Source organism: Opisthocomus hoazin, chromosome 30, assembly GCF_030867145.1.
Source record: "Opisthocomus hoazin isolate bOpiHoa1 chromosome 30, bOpiHoa1.hap1, whole genome shotgun sequence".
NCBI classification, from domain to species: Eukaryota; Metazoa; Chordata; class Aves; order Opisthocomiformes; family Opisthocomidae; genus Opisthocomus; species Opisthocomus hoazin.
In genome coordinates, this window is record NC_134443.1 from 6,790,551 (window position 1) to 6,801,819 (window position 11,269).

The following is an 11,269-nucleotide window of genomic DNA, read 5'->3' on the forward strand; positions in this document are numbered from 1 at the left end:
GACGCAGCCATGAGCGGAGCAGGAACCGCGCGAGGACAGGCAAAGCCGCGCGCTCCGACGCGCTGGAGCTTCGAGGCAGGGCGGGAAAAGGAGCGCTGTGGGGGTGGCTTTTTCTTTTCCCTGCTGGAAAAAAAAGAAAACAACACTTCTGCGTTTCGCAAGCCTACATTTTGTTGCTCTTAAATGGCTCAGAGGGCGAGCGAGCAGCAATTCCCGTCCCCTCTAGTGCCAAAAATCAGACATTACACAGCGAAATGGAAACAGAAATGGGGAAGCCATGAGCCTCAGCCTCTCGGCTGGCTCCAGGACCCAAAGAGTTCGGGAGCACCGGGGCTGCCAGAGGACAGAGCCTCCCGCCCCGCAGCAGCCGCTCTGCCTCCAACGCCGCTGCCGTGCTCCGCGTGCGAGCGCCGAGGGCAAGGCTCCACGGTTTAAACCAGTAAATCCCCAGCAGTGAGCAGAACCCGCTGCTGGGCTTCACACCCCAGCCGGGCTGCGCGGAGCAAACTGCCCCCCGGGACGAGGGTTTCGTCACCGTCTGCGCGGCAGCGTCCACTCCGCGAATAAACCGAGGCAGGCGCCGGGGAAACGCGGGCCGCTGCGAAGGTGCCACCGCCGCTGCCAGGGTGCTTCAGCCTTCCTGGGGGGAAACCAGCGCCTGGAGCAAGGAGTTGAGCACCCCGCGATGGAAACGGGTGTGGTTCGGTTCATTTAAAAGTTTATTCCTTTTATCAAATCTCTTCTCGGAGGATTTCACTGTACATATAAGATATGAATAAATTACTCAACAGTAACTTTATTCTGCTCATTCAAATACTCAAAACGGGCTCTGCAAAGTACTAAAACATCCAGCGAACTAAACTAGAAATCAGATTATTTTAAAGTATTCTAAGAAAAAGACTTCATTCCTGGGGGTTTGCTTGCTTTTAACAGGTAACACGGGAGAAAAACCACCTCTCGGGAGTTTTTCTAAAGGGAATAACAAATATTCGCCGTTTTAGCTGCGGTTACAACAAACCTCACCCTCAGCGGTGGGAACGCAAGCCAAATAACCAGCGCAGCTCTCCGCTCCCTTCGGCGTCGCGCACTTTGCTGAGCAGCAAACTAAGCAAGGCCGCAGAGACCTGGCTCAGGACACGGGGACCCGGCCAGTGAGGCCGCACGTGATTTGCGGTCGGATCGCCCAGACTGAACACCTTAAATAAAAGAAAGATCCCATTTTAAGAAGTTAAGGCCAGACATTGTCTCCTCTTCCCAGCCAGGAGGGTAAAGTTAACGCTTAATTGAAACAGAATTGGTACAAACGAGCTGGAGGGGGGGGGGGGAAGACAATGTACAGTTGGCAGCTTTGATCTGCTCCGAGGAAACACTGCTGCTTCGCTCGCCGAGCTCGCTGCCAGCCGCAGCGCGCTGCTGGGACAACTCGGTTCAGCGAGCTTGGAGAGGAGCCTGGTACAGCACCGCAGGCCTGGGGGTCGGGGGGGGGAAAAAAAGGGAAGAGAAACGTACATAGAGACATGGAGCGGGTTTATCCCAGAGCCCACGGCAGCGCCTCGTGCCGGGCGAGGCATCGGCGCTGCTTTTTTTTGTGCGTTCCACACGCAGGGCGTTTCCAGCTCTTTTGCAAGCTCTGACCTGTAAAGGAGTTTCCCCTCAGCACGGTTCGAGATGTACAGGGCCGGTGGAGCTGAGAGTAAAAACACTACCTTAGCCACACTTAGGGGTTGGAAAAAAAATGTCGCAATCCTTCGCAGGAGAGGAGCGCTGGGTTTAGTCGGACATGAGTCAGCAGCCATGAGGACGTCCCAAACAGAAGGGCTGAAACAATAGCCAAAAAAAGCCAGGCTTGCTCTGGAAACTCACTGTCTTTTAGCAAGAAAAGTTACACTCTCAACGCACAGCGAGTCCATGAAAGGAGCCAAGTGGGAACTGGAGGTTTATTGAGACTCTGCCTAAGGTTCCGGCGGCGAGGCTACGGCGTAGCCCCGGCGCCCACGGGACCAAAGCTGCGAGCCCTGTCCCTGCGCCTGCCGCACAAAACAGACGTGACTTGAACCTTCCACATCATCGTTTATAAGGAGGGAGGGGAAAGATTACAGGTGGAGCGTCAGGACGGGTTTGCGTTCAACCTTTCTCCCGACGGGCGGGGGAGGGCCGCACCGTCCCACCCACCGCGCAGACCGCGTTCCGCACGGGGCCTTGCTGCTCTCCCGAAGGCCGGGAGCAGTCCGACACAGCAGGTCACCTGGGGCAACAGCCAAAAGGCGGGACAGAGCTGTCAGAATCCATATTTGGCTTGAGTCTGACGCCGGCTAAGCTTGTTTTCAGACCATGTGTTTTTCAGTTCCAGTTCTCTTTCCTTCGCCTGCAGAAATGGAGAGGATTAGCATCAGCGCTGCCGCTCACTGACTCAGCAGCGCGTCACCCTCCTCTGCGCTGCTGACGGGGGATTACAGCGCACTTCAGCGAGCGGCCTCGTTACAGGAGCTCGCACAATTATCTTGACAGAGGCCTGAATTAATTGGGATGCCCAGGCATTTCATTCACGCTGAAACGCAGCTTCCCCTGCGGGACGGTCTCACTAACCACACGGCAGCGGAATTAAGACAGGAAGCAGAGAGTCTCGTATCACACGCAGCCACGCACGCGCCGGAGCTGGGCGGGAAGGGGGAGAGCGAAGCAAAGCCAAAAGCAAAGCAAGAAGCCCAGTGCCACAACAGCCTCGGGGCCTCGACGCTGCCGCCACGGAGCTGCTCGGGCCGGCAGCAGCCAGGACGCTCCGGCAGCACGGACGTCTCCGTCCCCGGCGGAGCGGCTGTGGGTCTCGCCCGGGGCTCTCGGGCAGGGACAGCCGTTGGTCCCCAGCTGCTCGGGGAGCAGCTCTGCCAGCTCCACCTCGTGCCGCCGGGCATCGGACCTCGTCCCTCTGCCCAGGTCGGTTTCGATGCTAGAGGGAGGCCACTCACCTGATGGATCAGGTACGTGATCTGGTGTTTTCTCCTCTGCTGTCCTGTGGGTTGATCTCCCTTTTTCTAGAAAGCAAAAACAGGCGAACTGTTAAGCCTGGGAAGATACTGACCCAGACAGCAAGACCAGACAAGAGCCTGCACAAAACCATTTCAAGAAGCATTTGTTTCATATTAAACGGCTCTGGGCAAATTCACAGAATCACAGAACGTTCCGGGCTGGAAAGGACCTCTGTGGGTCACCCAGCCCAACCCCCTGCCCAAGCAGGGTCACCCAGAGCAGCCTGCACAGCACCACGTCCAGGGGGGTTGGAATATCTCCAGAGAAGGAGACTCCCCAACCCTCTGGGCAGCCTGGGCCAGGGCTCCGGCACTCTCAGAGGGAAGAAGTTCTTCCTCGGCTTCAGCTGGAGCTTCCTCTGCTCCAGTTTGTGCCCGTTGCCCCTTGTCCTGTCGCTGAGCACCACTGGAAAGAGCCTGGCCTCGTCCTCCTGACCCCCACCCTGCAGATATTGATCGGCATTTCTGAGGTCCCCTCGCAGCCTTCTCTTCTCCAGGCTGAACAAGCCCAGCTCCCTCAGCCTCTCCTCGTAGGAGAGATGCTCCAGTCCCCTCCTCATCCTCATAGCCCTACACTGGACTCTCTCCAGCAGCTCCTCATCTTTCTTGAACTGGGGAGCCCAGCACTGGACACAGCACTCCAGATGAGGCCTCCCCAGGGCAGAGCAGAGGGGAAGGAGAACCTCCCTCACCCTGCTGCCCACACTCCTCTTAACGCACCCCAGGATCCCACTGGCCTTCTGGGCACCCAGGGCACGCTGCTGGCTCATGGTCACCCTGTCATCCCCCAGCACTCCCAGTCCCTCTCTGCAGAGCTGCTCTCCAGCAGGTCAGCCCCAGCCTGTACTGGTGCCTGGGGTTGTTCCTCCCCAGGTGCAGAACCCTGCACTTGCCCTTGTTGAACTTCATCAGGTTCCTTCAGCTGAAGCAGTTCCTGGCTGGTCTTTACTACCTGAACACTTGGAACATGCTTTGAGAACCTCTAACGGTCTCTAATTATTTATACAACACACAGGTCCCTGTCCCCTCATCCTGGTGACTGCACAGCATCTACCACACCTCCAGCTGAAACGAGAACTGAACAGAGGTCTCGGCAGTCCCAGCCAGCACTGCTCCCTTCCTGCCCGTACCTTGCTGAAGGACTTCATGGTCTTCTCCTCTGTTAAGGATTTGGTGAGCCACTGCTGGGCTCCACTCAGCTGATCGTCACCTTTGATGTCCACAAAGTTGATCTCTTCCCTCCCTCGATTCCGCTTGCCTTGCAGCCGCTTGAACTGAAAGAGGAACAGCAACAACCAGATTTACACACGTCCCGCACCAAAGGCCAACCTGAGACAAGGCAAGGCAGACGGGACCCGAGCCTCAGCTCCCCGAGCACGCGACAGCCCACATCAACAAACATTTTTCCAACCAGCAGGCTTTTTTTTTCTTTAGGAGAGTTCTGCCTTGCAGTAGATCATATCTTCAACTACTTGGCACAAAGGTTATACTCTCATTTTCCTACGCATCTAAACAGCATTTACTCTTTTTTCAGTCTTGCTCGGGAGAAGACCCTCAGACTCCTGAGCCTCTCGTTTTAAGTGCTAGGGAGGCACCTGAAGTTTTGCTGCTACCACATCCACCTCCCATAACACAAATCCACCCGGGAAGCAAAGAGGTCCCTCGAAGAAGCAAGAGCCAGACGAGCTACTGTCTTCTGCAGCACTGACTGGCCCAGCTAGCGAGGCTGGCGGTTTCTAGATTAGATCAGCAATGGGAAAAGGGTTTTTAAAACAGGTTTTTGAGCACTTGAAATAAGCGGGGAATTTACTGCTGCGCTAGAGGATGTACCGTGAGGGCATCTGAAAGGTAGCTCACCTGCACCTCGGCAAGCAACGCCTTCACTCCACGCACCTCATCAGCCCTAGATGCCCCTCAGTAATACAAATATCAAACATCACCTATTTATCAGGCAAGCAAACCCGCTGCTGGGAGGACAACCGATTGCTGGACGTGCCCACAACACAGCGCTAGGCCCCACAGAACAACAGCTCAGTAGGACTGCAGCTGCCAAGCTGGTCCTACGCTCCAGCAGAGCTTAAATACAAGTTCCGCGGCGGGATAGACAGCAAGGTGCCAACCGCTTCGTCATCTAGGAAGGAGGAGTCGGTGCTCATCTCCGGCGGCGGTGCCTGGGCTGGTTCCACCTCCTGGTAGTACCCGCTGCTGTAGTAATCCTGTCAACAAAAGGAAAACCAGTTTGTCATGAGAGCGAAGCAAGAGCGATGCCAGAGCGACCACACACAGAGGCCCCGAGACGGAGCACCGAACCGCGGACCTTGGCCCGCACGCTGCTGCTTTTTCACCCGGCTGGATTTCGCTCGGCCGCTGGGGAGTACGGTCTGTTACATGTGTACCTCCTCCCAGGGCTGAACGAAGTAGTCATTAATCACATCTCATTACTCTGGCACTACCGAAGAGTAGAGGGCATTTTTTCAGAGGTACTCAACAACAGCTACTTTGCTGAATTACTAGAGGCAACCTGGCTTCAGACACCAGCTCTGGTGAGCCCTGATTCTGCACCCCGACAACAACAGGGGCAGCCACGCAGGGGCATTTTAAGTGCAGTGATTAAACATTTATCCAGCAAAGAGCATCCGCGGCTCTCGTGCCAGAGGAATCCTTGGGTGCTAAGTGCCGGGGATCTCTGCTCCTTGTCCAGCTAGCTCAGATGGGTGGGATTCCCACAAGCCACATCCTGCTCCAGTAACTAACTGGGAGCCCCTCGCCCCAGATCCCTTTTCCCAGTCGGTGAACCCACCTGGTAATATGCACCGGCCACGTCGGCCTCGCCGTAGGCAGGGAACTGGCTGTAGGGCTGGCTGCCGTAGTCTTCTCCGGGTTTGGGTGCCCAGCTGGGCTGAGCACCGCTGGAGCCCACGCCCGTCTTGAACTCCAGCGGGGCGTTAGCAGCAGCATCCTGGAACTGGGGCTCTGTCTCTGTCCCGGGCGGTGGGTCCTCCGACACCACCGTGCCGGAGTACAGGTAGGTCTCGGCACGCGCGACGCCGGGCTCGCTCCTGTCAGACAGGGAGAAGTAGTTCTCTGGCTCAACCTCTTCGTCGCTGTCGTCCTCCTCCTGCGTGATCTGCTTGGTTACCTGGAGGGCAGCGCTCTTCGCAGCGGCTTTGATGGCAGACGGAGAAGGAGTCGTGGGCACCGCCGGCTTGGACAGAGGTTTTGTTTTGGAGGAAGAGGACGGGGCCTTAGCGGGCTTTGAGTCGGAGGTGTTTTCTCCCGCTTTCCGCGAGAAAGCATAGGGCAAAAGTACCCGATTGGTCTCTTTCACTGTCAGATTTTTAGGTTGAGGAAGCAAAGCAGACAAGCCAGAGCCCTCGCCGCGTCCCTGGTGAGTTCCATGCAGGGCAGACGGTTCACAGAAATAAGAGAAACGAGTGAGACTGTTTAGTGTTTCTGACTCCCTGCCAATCCCCTCCTCCAGTTCTAACATTAATGGGTTTCCCATCGCTCAGCACAATCGCTTCATACTTCGAACACTTTCTTCCACAAAAGGCCAGTGGGACTTTTAAGAGAAACACGGTACTTGCAAATATCTGCCAGCTTCCCAAATTAATGCCTGTTTTGCCGAGATTTAAATTTATGAAATTGCCTGAAGAAAGGGCCTTGACGCCCCAAGAGATTTCAGTTATTTTATACACCAAAAGCCACGTGCTAATCCGAGTGGCTGACTGACACTAGTGGAAGCCCAAGATCTGCCACAGCCAAACGCTCCTTTCCCGCGACACTTGTGTCATCGAATATCCTAGGTACTTACCTGAACAGTATTTTTCTTCTTTGCTGGTTCATCTTCCTCTGAATCTGACTGAGAAAGAAAAACAGAGCTTAGCCCAACTTGAGAGATTAAAATAAAAGAAAGAAAGCTCACCCACTACACAATTTATTAATTTTCAGTTTGAACCGGCCAAAGAATCGTGGTAACGCAGATCTGGGTTTCAAACCTGCCAAGAGCCAAGCTAAAGAGCAACCGCGGGATGCGGTCGAGTTCTTTTTCACGGCCTTGCTGATGCATCTGTGTCAGGGCAGAGAGAGATAAGAGCCTGCCCTGGTCACTGCTACGAGAGCTAAATGAACCGACCGCAGCGAAAGCGGGCCCACAGTGCTCGCCGCTAGTCAGAGAGCGCTGGGTTTGCCACGGTCTGGGCAGCGGCAGAAAAATCAGCTGCATTCTGCTGTAAAAACCGAAGCTTTGCAAACCAGTCAGCGCTGCCTCTTCGAATCTTGTAAGAGCGATCCAACCACAGCCAGACAATGACCTCCCATTTCAGCTCATTTATGCAACTCATGGGGAAAAACAATAATAATTAAAAAAAAAAAAAAACGATTCGCTCACCCAAAATTCCAAGTTTTCAAGGCGGCTTTTTAGCGCTGCTCTAAAGAACAGTGGGTGGGCAGAGGAACTCAGCTTCTACACATTTGGCTCCTGCCAGAAATTAGCATTTAGAGAGCCAACAGCGCAAACATTTCTTCTTTTAATAAATCATAGGAAAATAAACCTCAAGCACGGCAAAGAACGCAAGCTGCGGAGTGTAAGGTCAGCGCTCTCCTTCACAGAAACAACATCACGTTAAGAGAGGCGAAGCACAAAACCGCACAAAGTAACGGTGCAAAAATTCACTTGCAGGGATTAACAGAGAATTGTTTACAACAACGCTGGAGCCGCTAAATATCCATTTGAAATCGGAGTAGAAAGTCTGGTCGTCTCCGGCATCAGCAAAGGCCCTTAACATCTTTATCAGTTTACAGCTCTGCAGAGCACTTTAAAGAGATTACAGGAAACAAGGTCTTCTGCCAGTTTACTCTCTAAATTATAAAACAGGACCAAGACAAAGAACATGCATAAATAAAGGCAAGGCAAGAGTTGCCACCGAACCCGCGTGTTGCGTTTGGGAGAGCGGAGATAAAGCAGAGCGCCCGGGAGCGTCTCAAACAAAAGGGACGCGAGGTGTTTTAGGGGCAAAGAAGGAAGGGCGAGGACATCGGTCACAGGCCAAGGGACTTCCAGGAACCCCAAACTCAGACCAGCTCTGGTTTCAAGGTACTTCTTCTCCCTTCAACGTTCATTCACTCGCTCGACAGCGATGACCCGCCAAAGCCAACGCACTGGAACATCGAGGGGGAGATAACGGGGAGGAACAGCTCTCCTTCCGTCTGAGCTTCCTTCAGTAACGGGACAGCCAGCGAGGAAGAGCAGAGCCCTAACGCTTGCGTTATTACGAAGCGCCTGTTCCAAAGCGCTGCCAGAAAGTGAGTAAGCAAAAAGCGGGTACGAGAGAACGGGATCTCCCTCACCCCTCTGCCCAACAGGGGAAGCCGCGCATCCCACCGCCCGGTGCGCCTCTGCCCTGTTTGGGAGCCACGGCGCGAGGAGCTCTGGCGCTGGCATTTCCCAAACCGGGCTGGTTATCAGCGGGCAGCGTGGTTTAGGGATGGCAGGGAAGCTCACGTCCCCTTACCCGCTCTCCCCATGCCCCCTGCAAACTGCTCTTCCAGCAAAGCGAGCTGCGCTGACTTCGCTTCGGCTCCCCTAGGCCCAAGATGCTGGCAGACCACTACTAATTGACACCGTTTATCAACCCGTGGGGTCAAACCTCTTCCTCCAGCTACCCGTCCCCACGGAAATGACCCCACGCTTCGCGGCTCAGCTCTTCCTACGGGCAGAGGCACTCGCGTCTCGCCAGAGCCAGCGACCAAGGCCAGGCACAGCCACAGCCACACGGCCGTCACCTCCCTGCTATGCCAGTCCCAGAGCAACTGAGCAGAGGGGAGAGAAGGAAAGCTGATCAACAGGGACGACCAGGAAAAAAAAGCGGGGACGGGGGCCTGCCTTGCCCTGCTCCTGCCACGGGGCCGTATGGATTCAGTGCCCAGGAGCCCCACAATGCACAAGGCGCTGCAAACACAAAAAAGCACGAGCTAAGAGGGAAATGATTACCTAAAGGTCTGGAGGACGCCTGAAGCCTTGAGATAAATAAGCAATAAACCGACGGGAAAATCTATCGCCTGCACAGCAAACATAAGAGGAGAGTTTTGTGGGATACCCCCATGCAAGGCCATACAGCTCCCCATCATCAACTCGTTAACTTCAGTAATAAATAAGGGTGCAGATAATCTGCGGTTTGCCGTCTTATGATTATAAATAAGGTTTCTATACCAGTTTAACTCTGCAAAGCGCTTTAGGATTAGGTCTGGCAGCTGGGACGAATCTCCCCGCAGACACCACAACAACGGCACCAGGCAAGGTTCTGGTACCTCGCTATGTCGGGATGGGAGAGAGCGAGGAAAGCGACGCTGTGCTTCACGGGCAAAGCCAACCCACGGCGGGGTCCGCTCCCTCGGTTCCATACTCACATCTCCCTTGTGCAACTCGGGCGCCGCGATCCGCACCGGCTCCGTCCTCTTCTTCGGCTTGGGGAGGCTCAAATCCACCCCAGCGCCGGGCAGAGCAGCAGAAGCCGAGGCAGGAGGGGGCAAGCTGAGGGCAGACGCGGCGGTGGTGGTGGCGGCAGCGTTCCTCGGGGGGGGCAGGAGGAGCCCCCCCAGCCTGGGCCGCTCCCCGCTCCCGTCCCCGCCGGCTGCCGGCTCGGGCAGGCTGCCGGCCGAGGCCTGGGCCGGGCTGATGGCCGGCGGGGAGGTGCCGAAGCCCCTCACGCCAGGCGGGGGGCCCATCAGGAAAGGGGGGGGAGGCCCAGCGTGGAGGGGCGGCGGCAGCAGGGGGAAGCCGCTGCCCGGCGGAGGCAGCGGGGGCATGGCGGGGGCTTTGGGGGGAGGCAAAGTGGCAAAGAGCCCCCGGGCCGGGGGCTGCTGGGCTGCGGCTGGAAGCGGCGCGGCGGCCTCCTCCTCCTCGCCCGCGGCCTCCTCCGCATCGCTCTCCTCTTCGCTGCTGGCGTAGGCCACCAGGGACATGGCCCCCCGAGGAGGGCGGCCCTCCGCGGGCAGGAGACGCTACACGAGGCCGGGGATCCGCCCTCCCGGCTAGGCCGCGCCGCCGCCGCGCCTTCAGGGACCGGAGCGGGGAGGAAGGGGAGGGCGGGGGCGAGGTTAAGCCGCCATGGCGGCCCCACCTCCGCGCAGCGGCGGGGCCGCGGGCTCGGCGAGGCGGCGAGGCAGCCCAGCTCCCAGCTCCGCACCCGGCGCGCCGCGCTCCCAAATAATGGCTGCTGGCGGCGCACCCCCTCCCCCCGCCCCTACAGGGGCGGCCGGACTACAACTCCCGGCGTTCCCCGCGGCCCCGCCCCGCCCGCCTCCCAGCGCACCCCGCCGCGCGGCACCACGGGAAGTGTAGTCTGAGGCGCCTGCCCGGTGGGCCCGCGGCTCCCGGCGTGCTCCGCGCGGCTGGGGGGGCGAGGAGGGACCCGACATGGCGGGGGGCGGGGAAAGCCCCGCGGAGCCGGGCCGTGGGGAGGTAGTGGAGGAGTAGGGAGGCCTCAGGGGCAAGGCCAGGCCTGGCCCAGCCAGGTGAGGCCTAGTCAGACCAGACCAGGCCTAGTCAGGCCCGGCCAGGCCCCGAGGTAAAGTGCGGCCTAGCCCGGCTGGAGGCGGCGAGGGGCCCAGGGCTCCCCCCGACCCCCGCCGCGGGCTGGGCTGAGCCGTGGGCCGAGCACGGGCTGTTTCGGTGCGGCCTGGTCCTGCCTGCTTCCCCGGGGCTCCGGCCCGGCCTACCCCGCGGTGACCGGACTACAGCTCCCGGCGCTCCCCGCGGCCTCCCCGCCCCGCCGCAGCCAGGCCGCTCAGTTAATCGCCAAACGGAGACGAGGAGCGGGGGACTACAGGTCCCGGCGTGCCCGGGGAGGCCGGCGGGTGCCCCGGCTGCTGTGTCACTGCGAGGGGACGGAGCGGCGGGGGGTCGCTGGCAGCCACCTTGTTCCCGGCCTCCCTGTTCGCCCCTCGCCTGTTTTAATTTCGAAGGCTGGGCCTAGGCAGAGCTTTGGGGGGAAGAAAGGCTTTTCTGGAGCGGGGTGGGGACGGGCGCGGTCTTTCGTGGCAGCAGGGCCCCTTGGCCAGCGCTCCCCTCGCAGCTCTTTAGCTCTTGGCTGGCTTTGGGTTTGACTCCAGTGGCTTCCTTCTGCTTTGTTCTGGCCTGAAGAAGAGGGACACTGGGCTCCGAATTCGGGTCCGAGGAAGCCATTTGTCAAGCTGCCGTGAAGCACCAGCGTAATAATTAATGCAAAATCAAGGCAAACGAG

General features: G+C 58.0%; 1 protein-coding gene across 2 annotated transcripts; it reads right to left on the reverse strand.

The window, feature by feature from the left end:
• Positions 1 to 706: 706 nt before the first annotated feature.
• Positions 707 to 10,247, reverse strand: PRCC (proline rich mitotic checkpoint control factor). 2 transcript variants are annotated; one of them, XR_012766374.1, is made up of 8 exons: positions 9,435 to 10,247; positions 6,841 to 6,888; positions 5,827 to 6,411; positions 5,147 to 5,242; positions 4,157 to 4,300; positions 2,967 to 3,032; positions 1,024 to 2,365; positions 707 to 756 (listed from the first exon to the last, which is right to left on the reverse strand). XR_012766374.1 is itself a non-coding variant. In XM_009945729.2 (7 exons), exons 1-7 carry the CDS (start codon positions 9,987 to 9,989, stop codon positions 2,279 to 2,281), a joined length of 1,581 nt encoding a protein of 526 aa, XP_009944031.2. In that variant the 5' UTR covers positions 9,990 to 10,247; the 3' UTR covers positions 707 to 2,278. The 2 variants fall into 2 exon arrangements, 1 of the variants encoding a protein (XP_009944031.2); XM_009945729.2 differs by having other exon boundaries at positions 707 to 2,365.
• Positions 10,248 to 11,269: the final 1,022 nt, after the last annotated feature.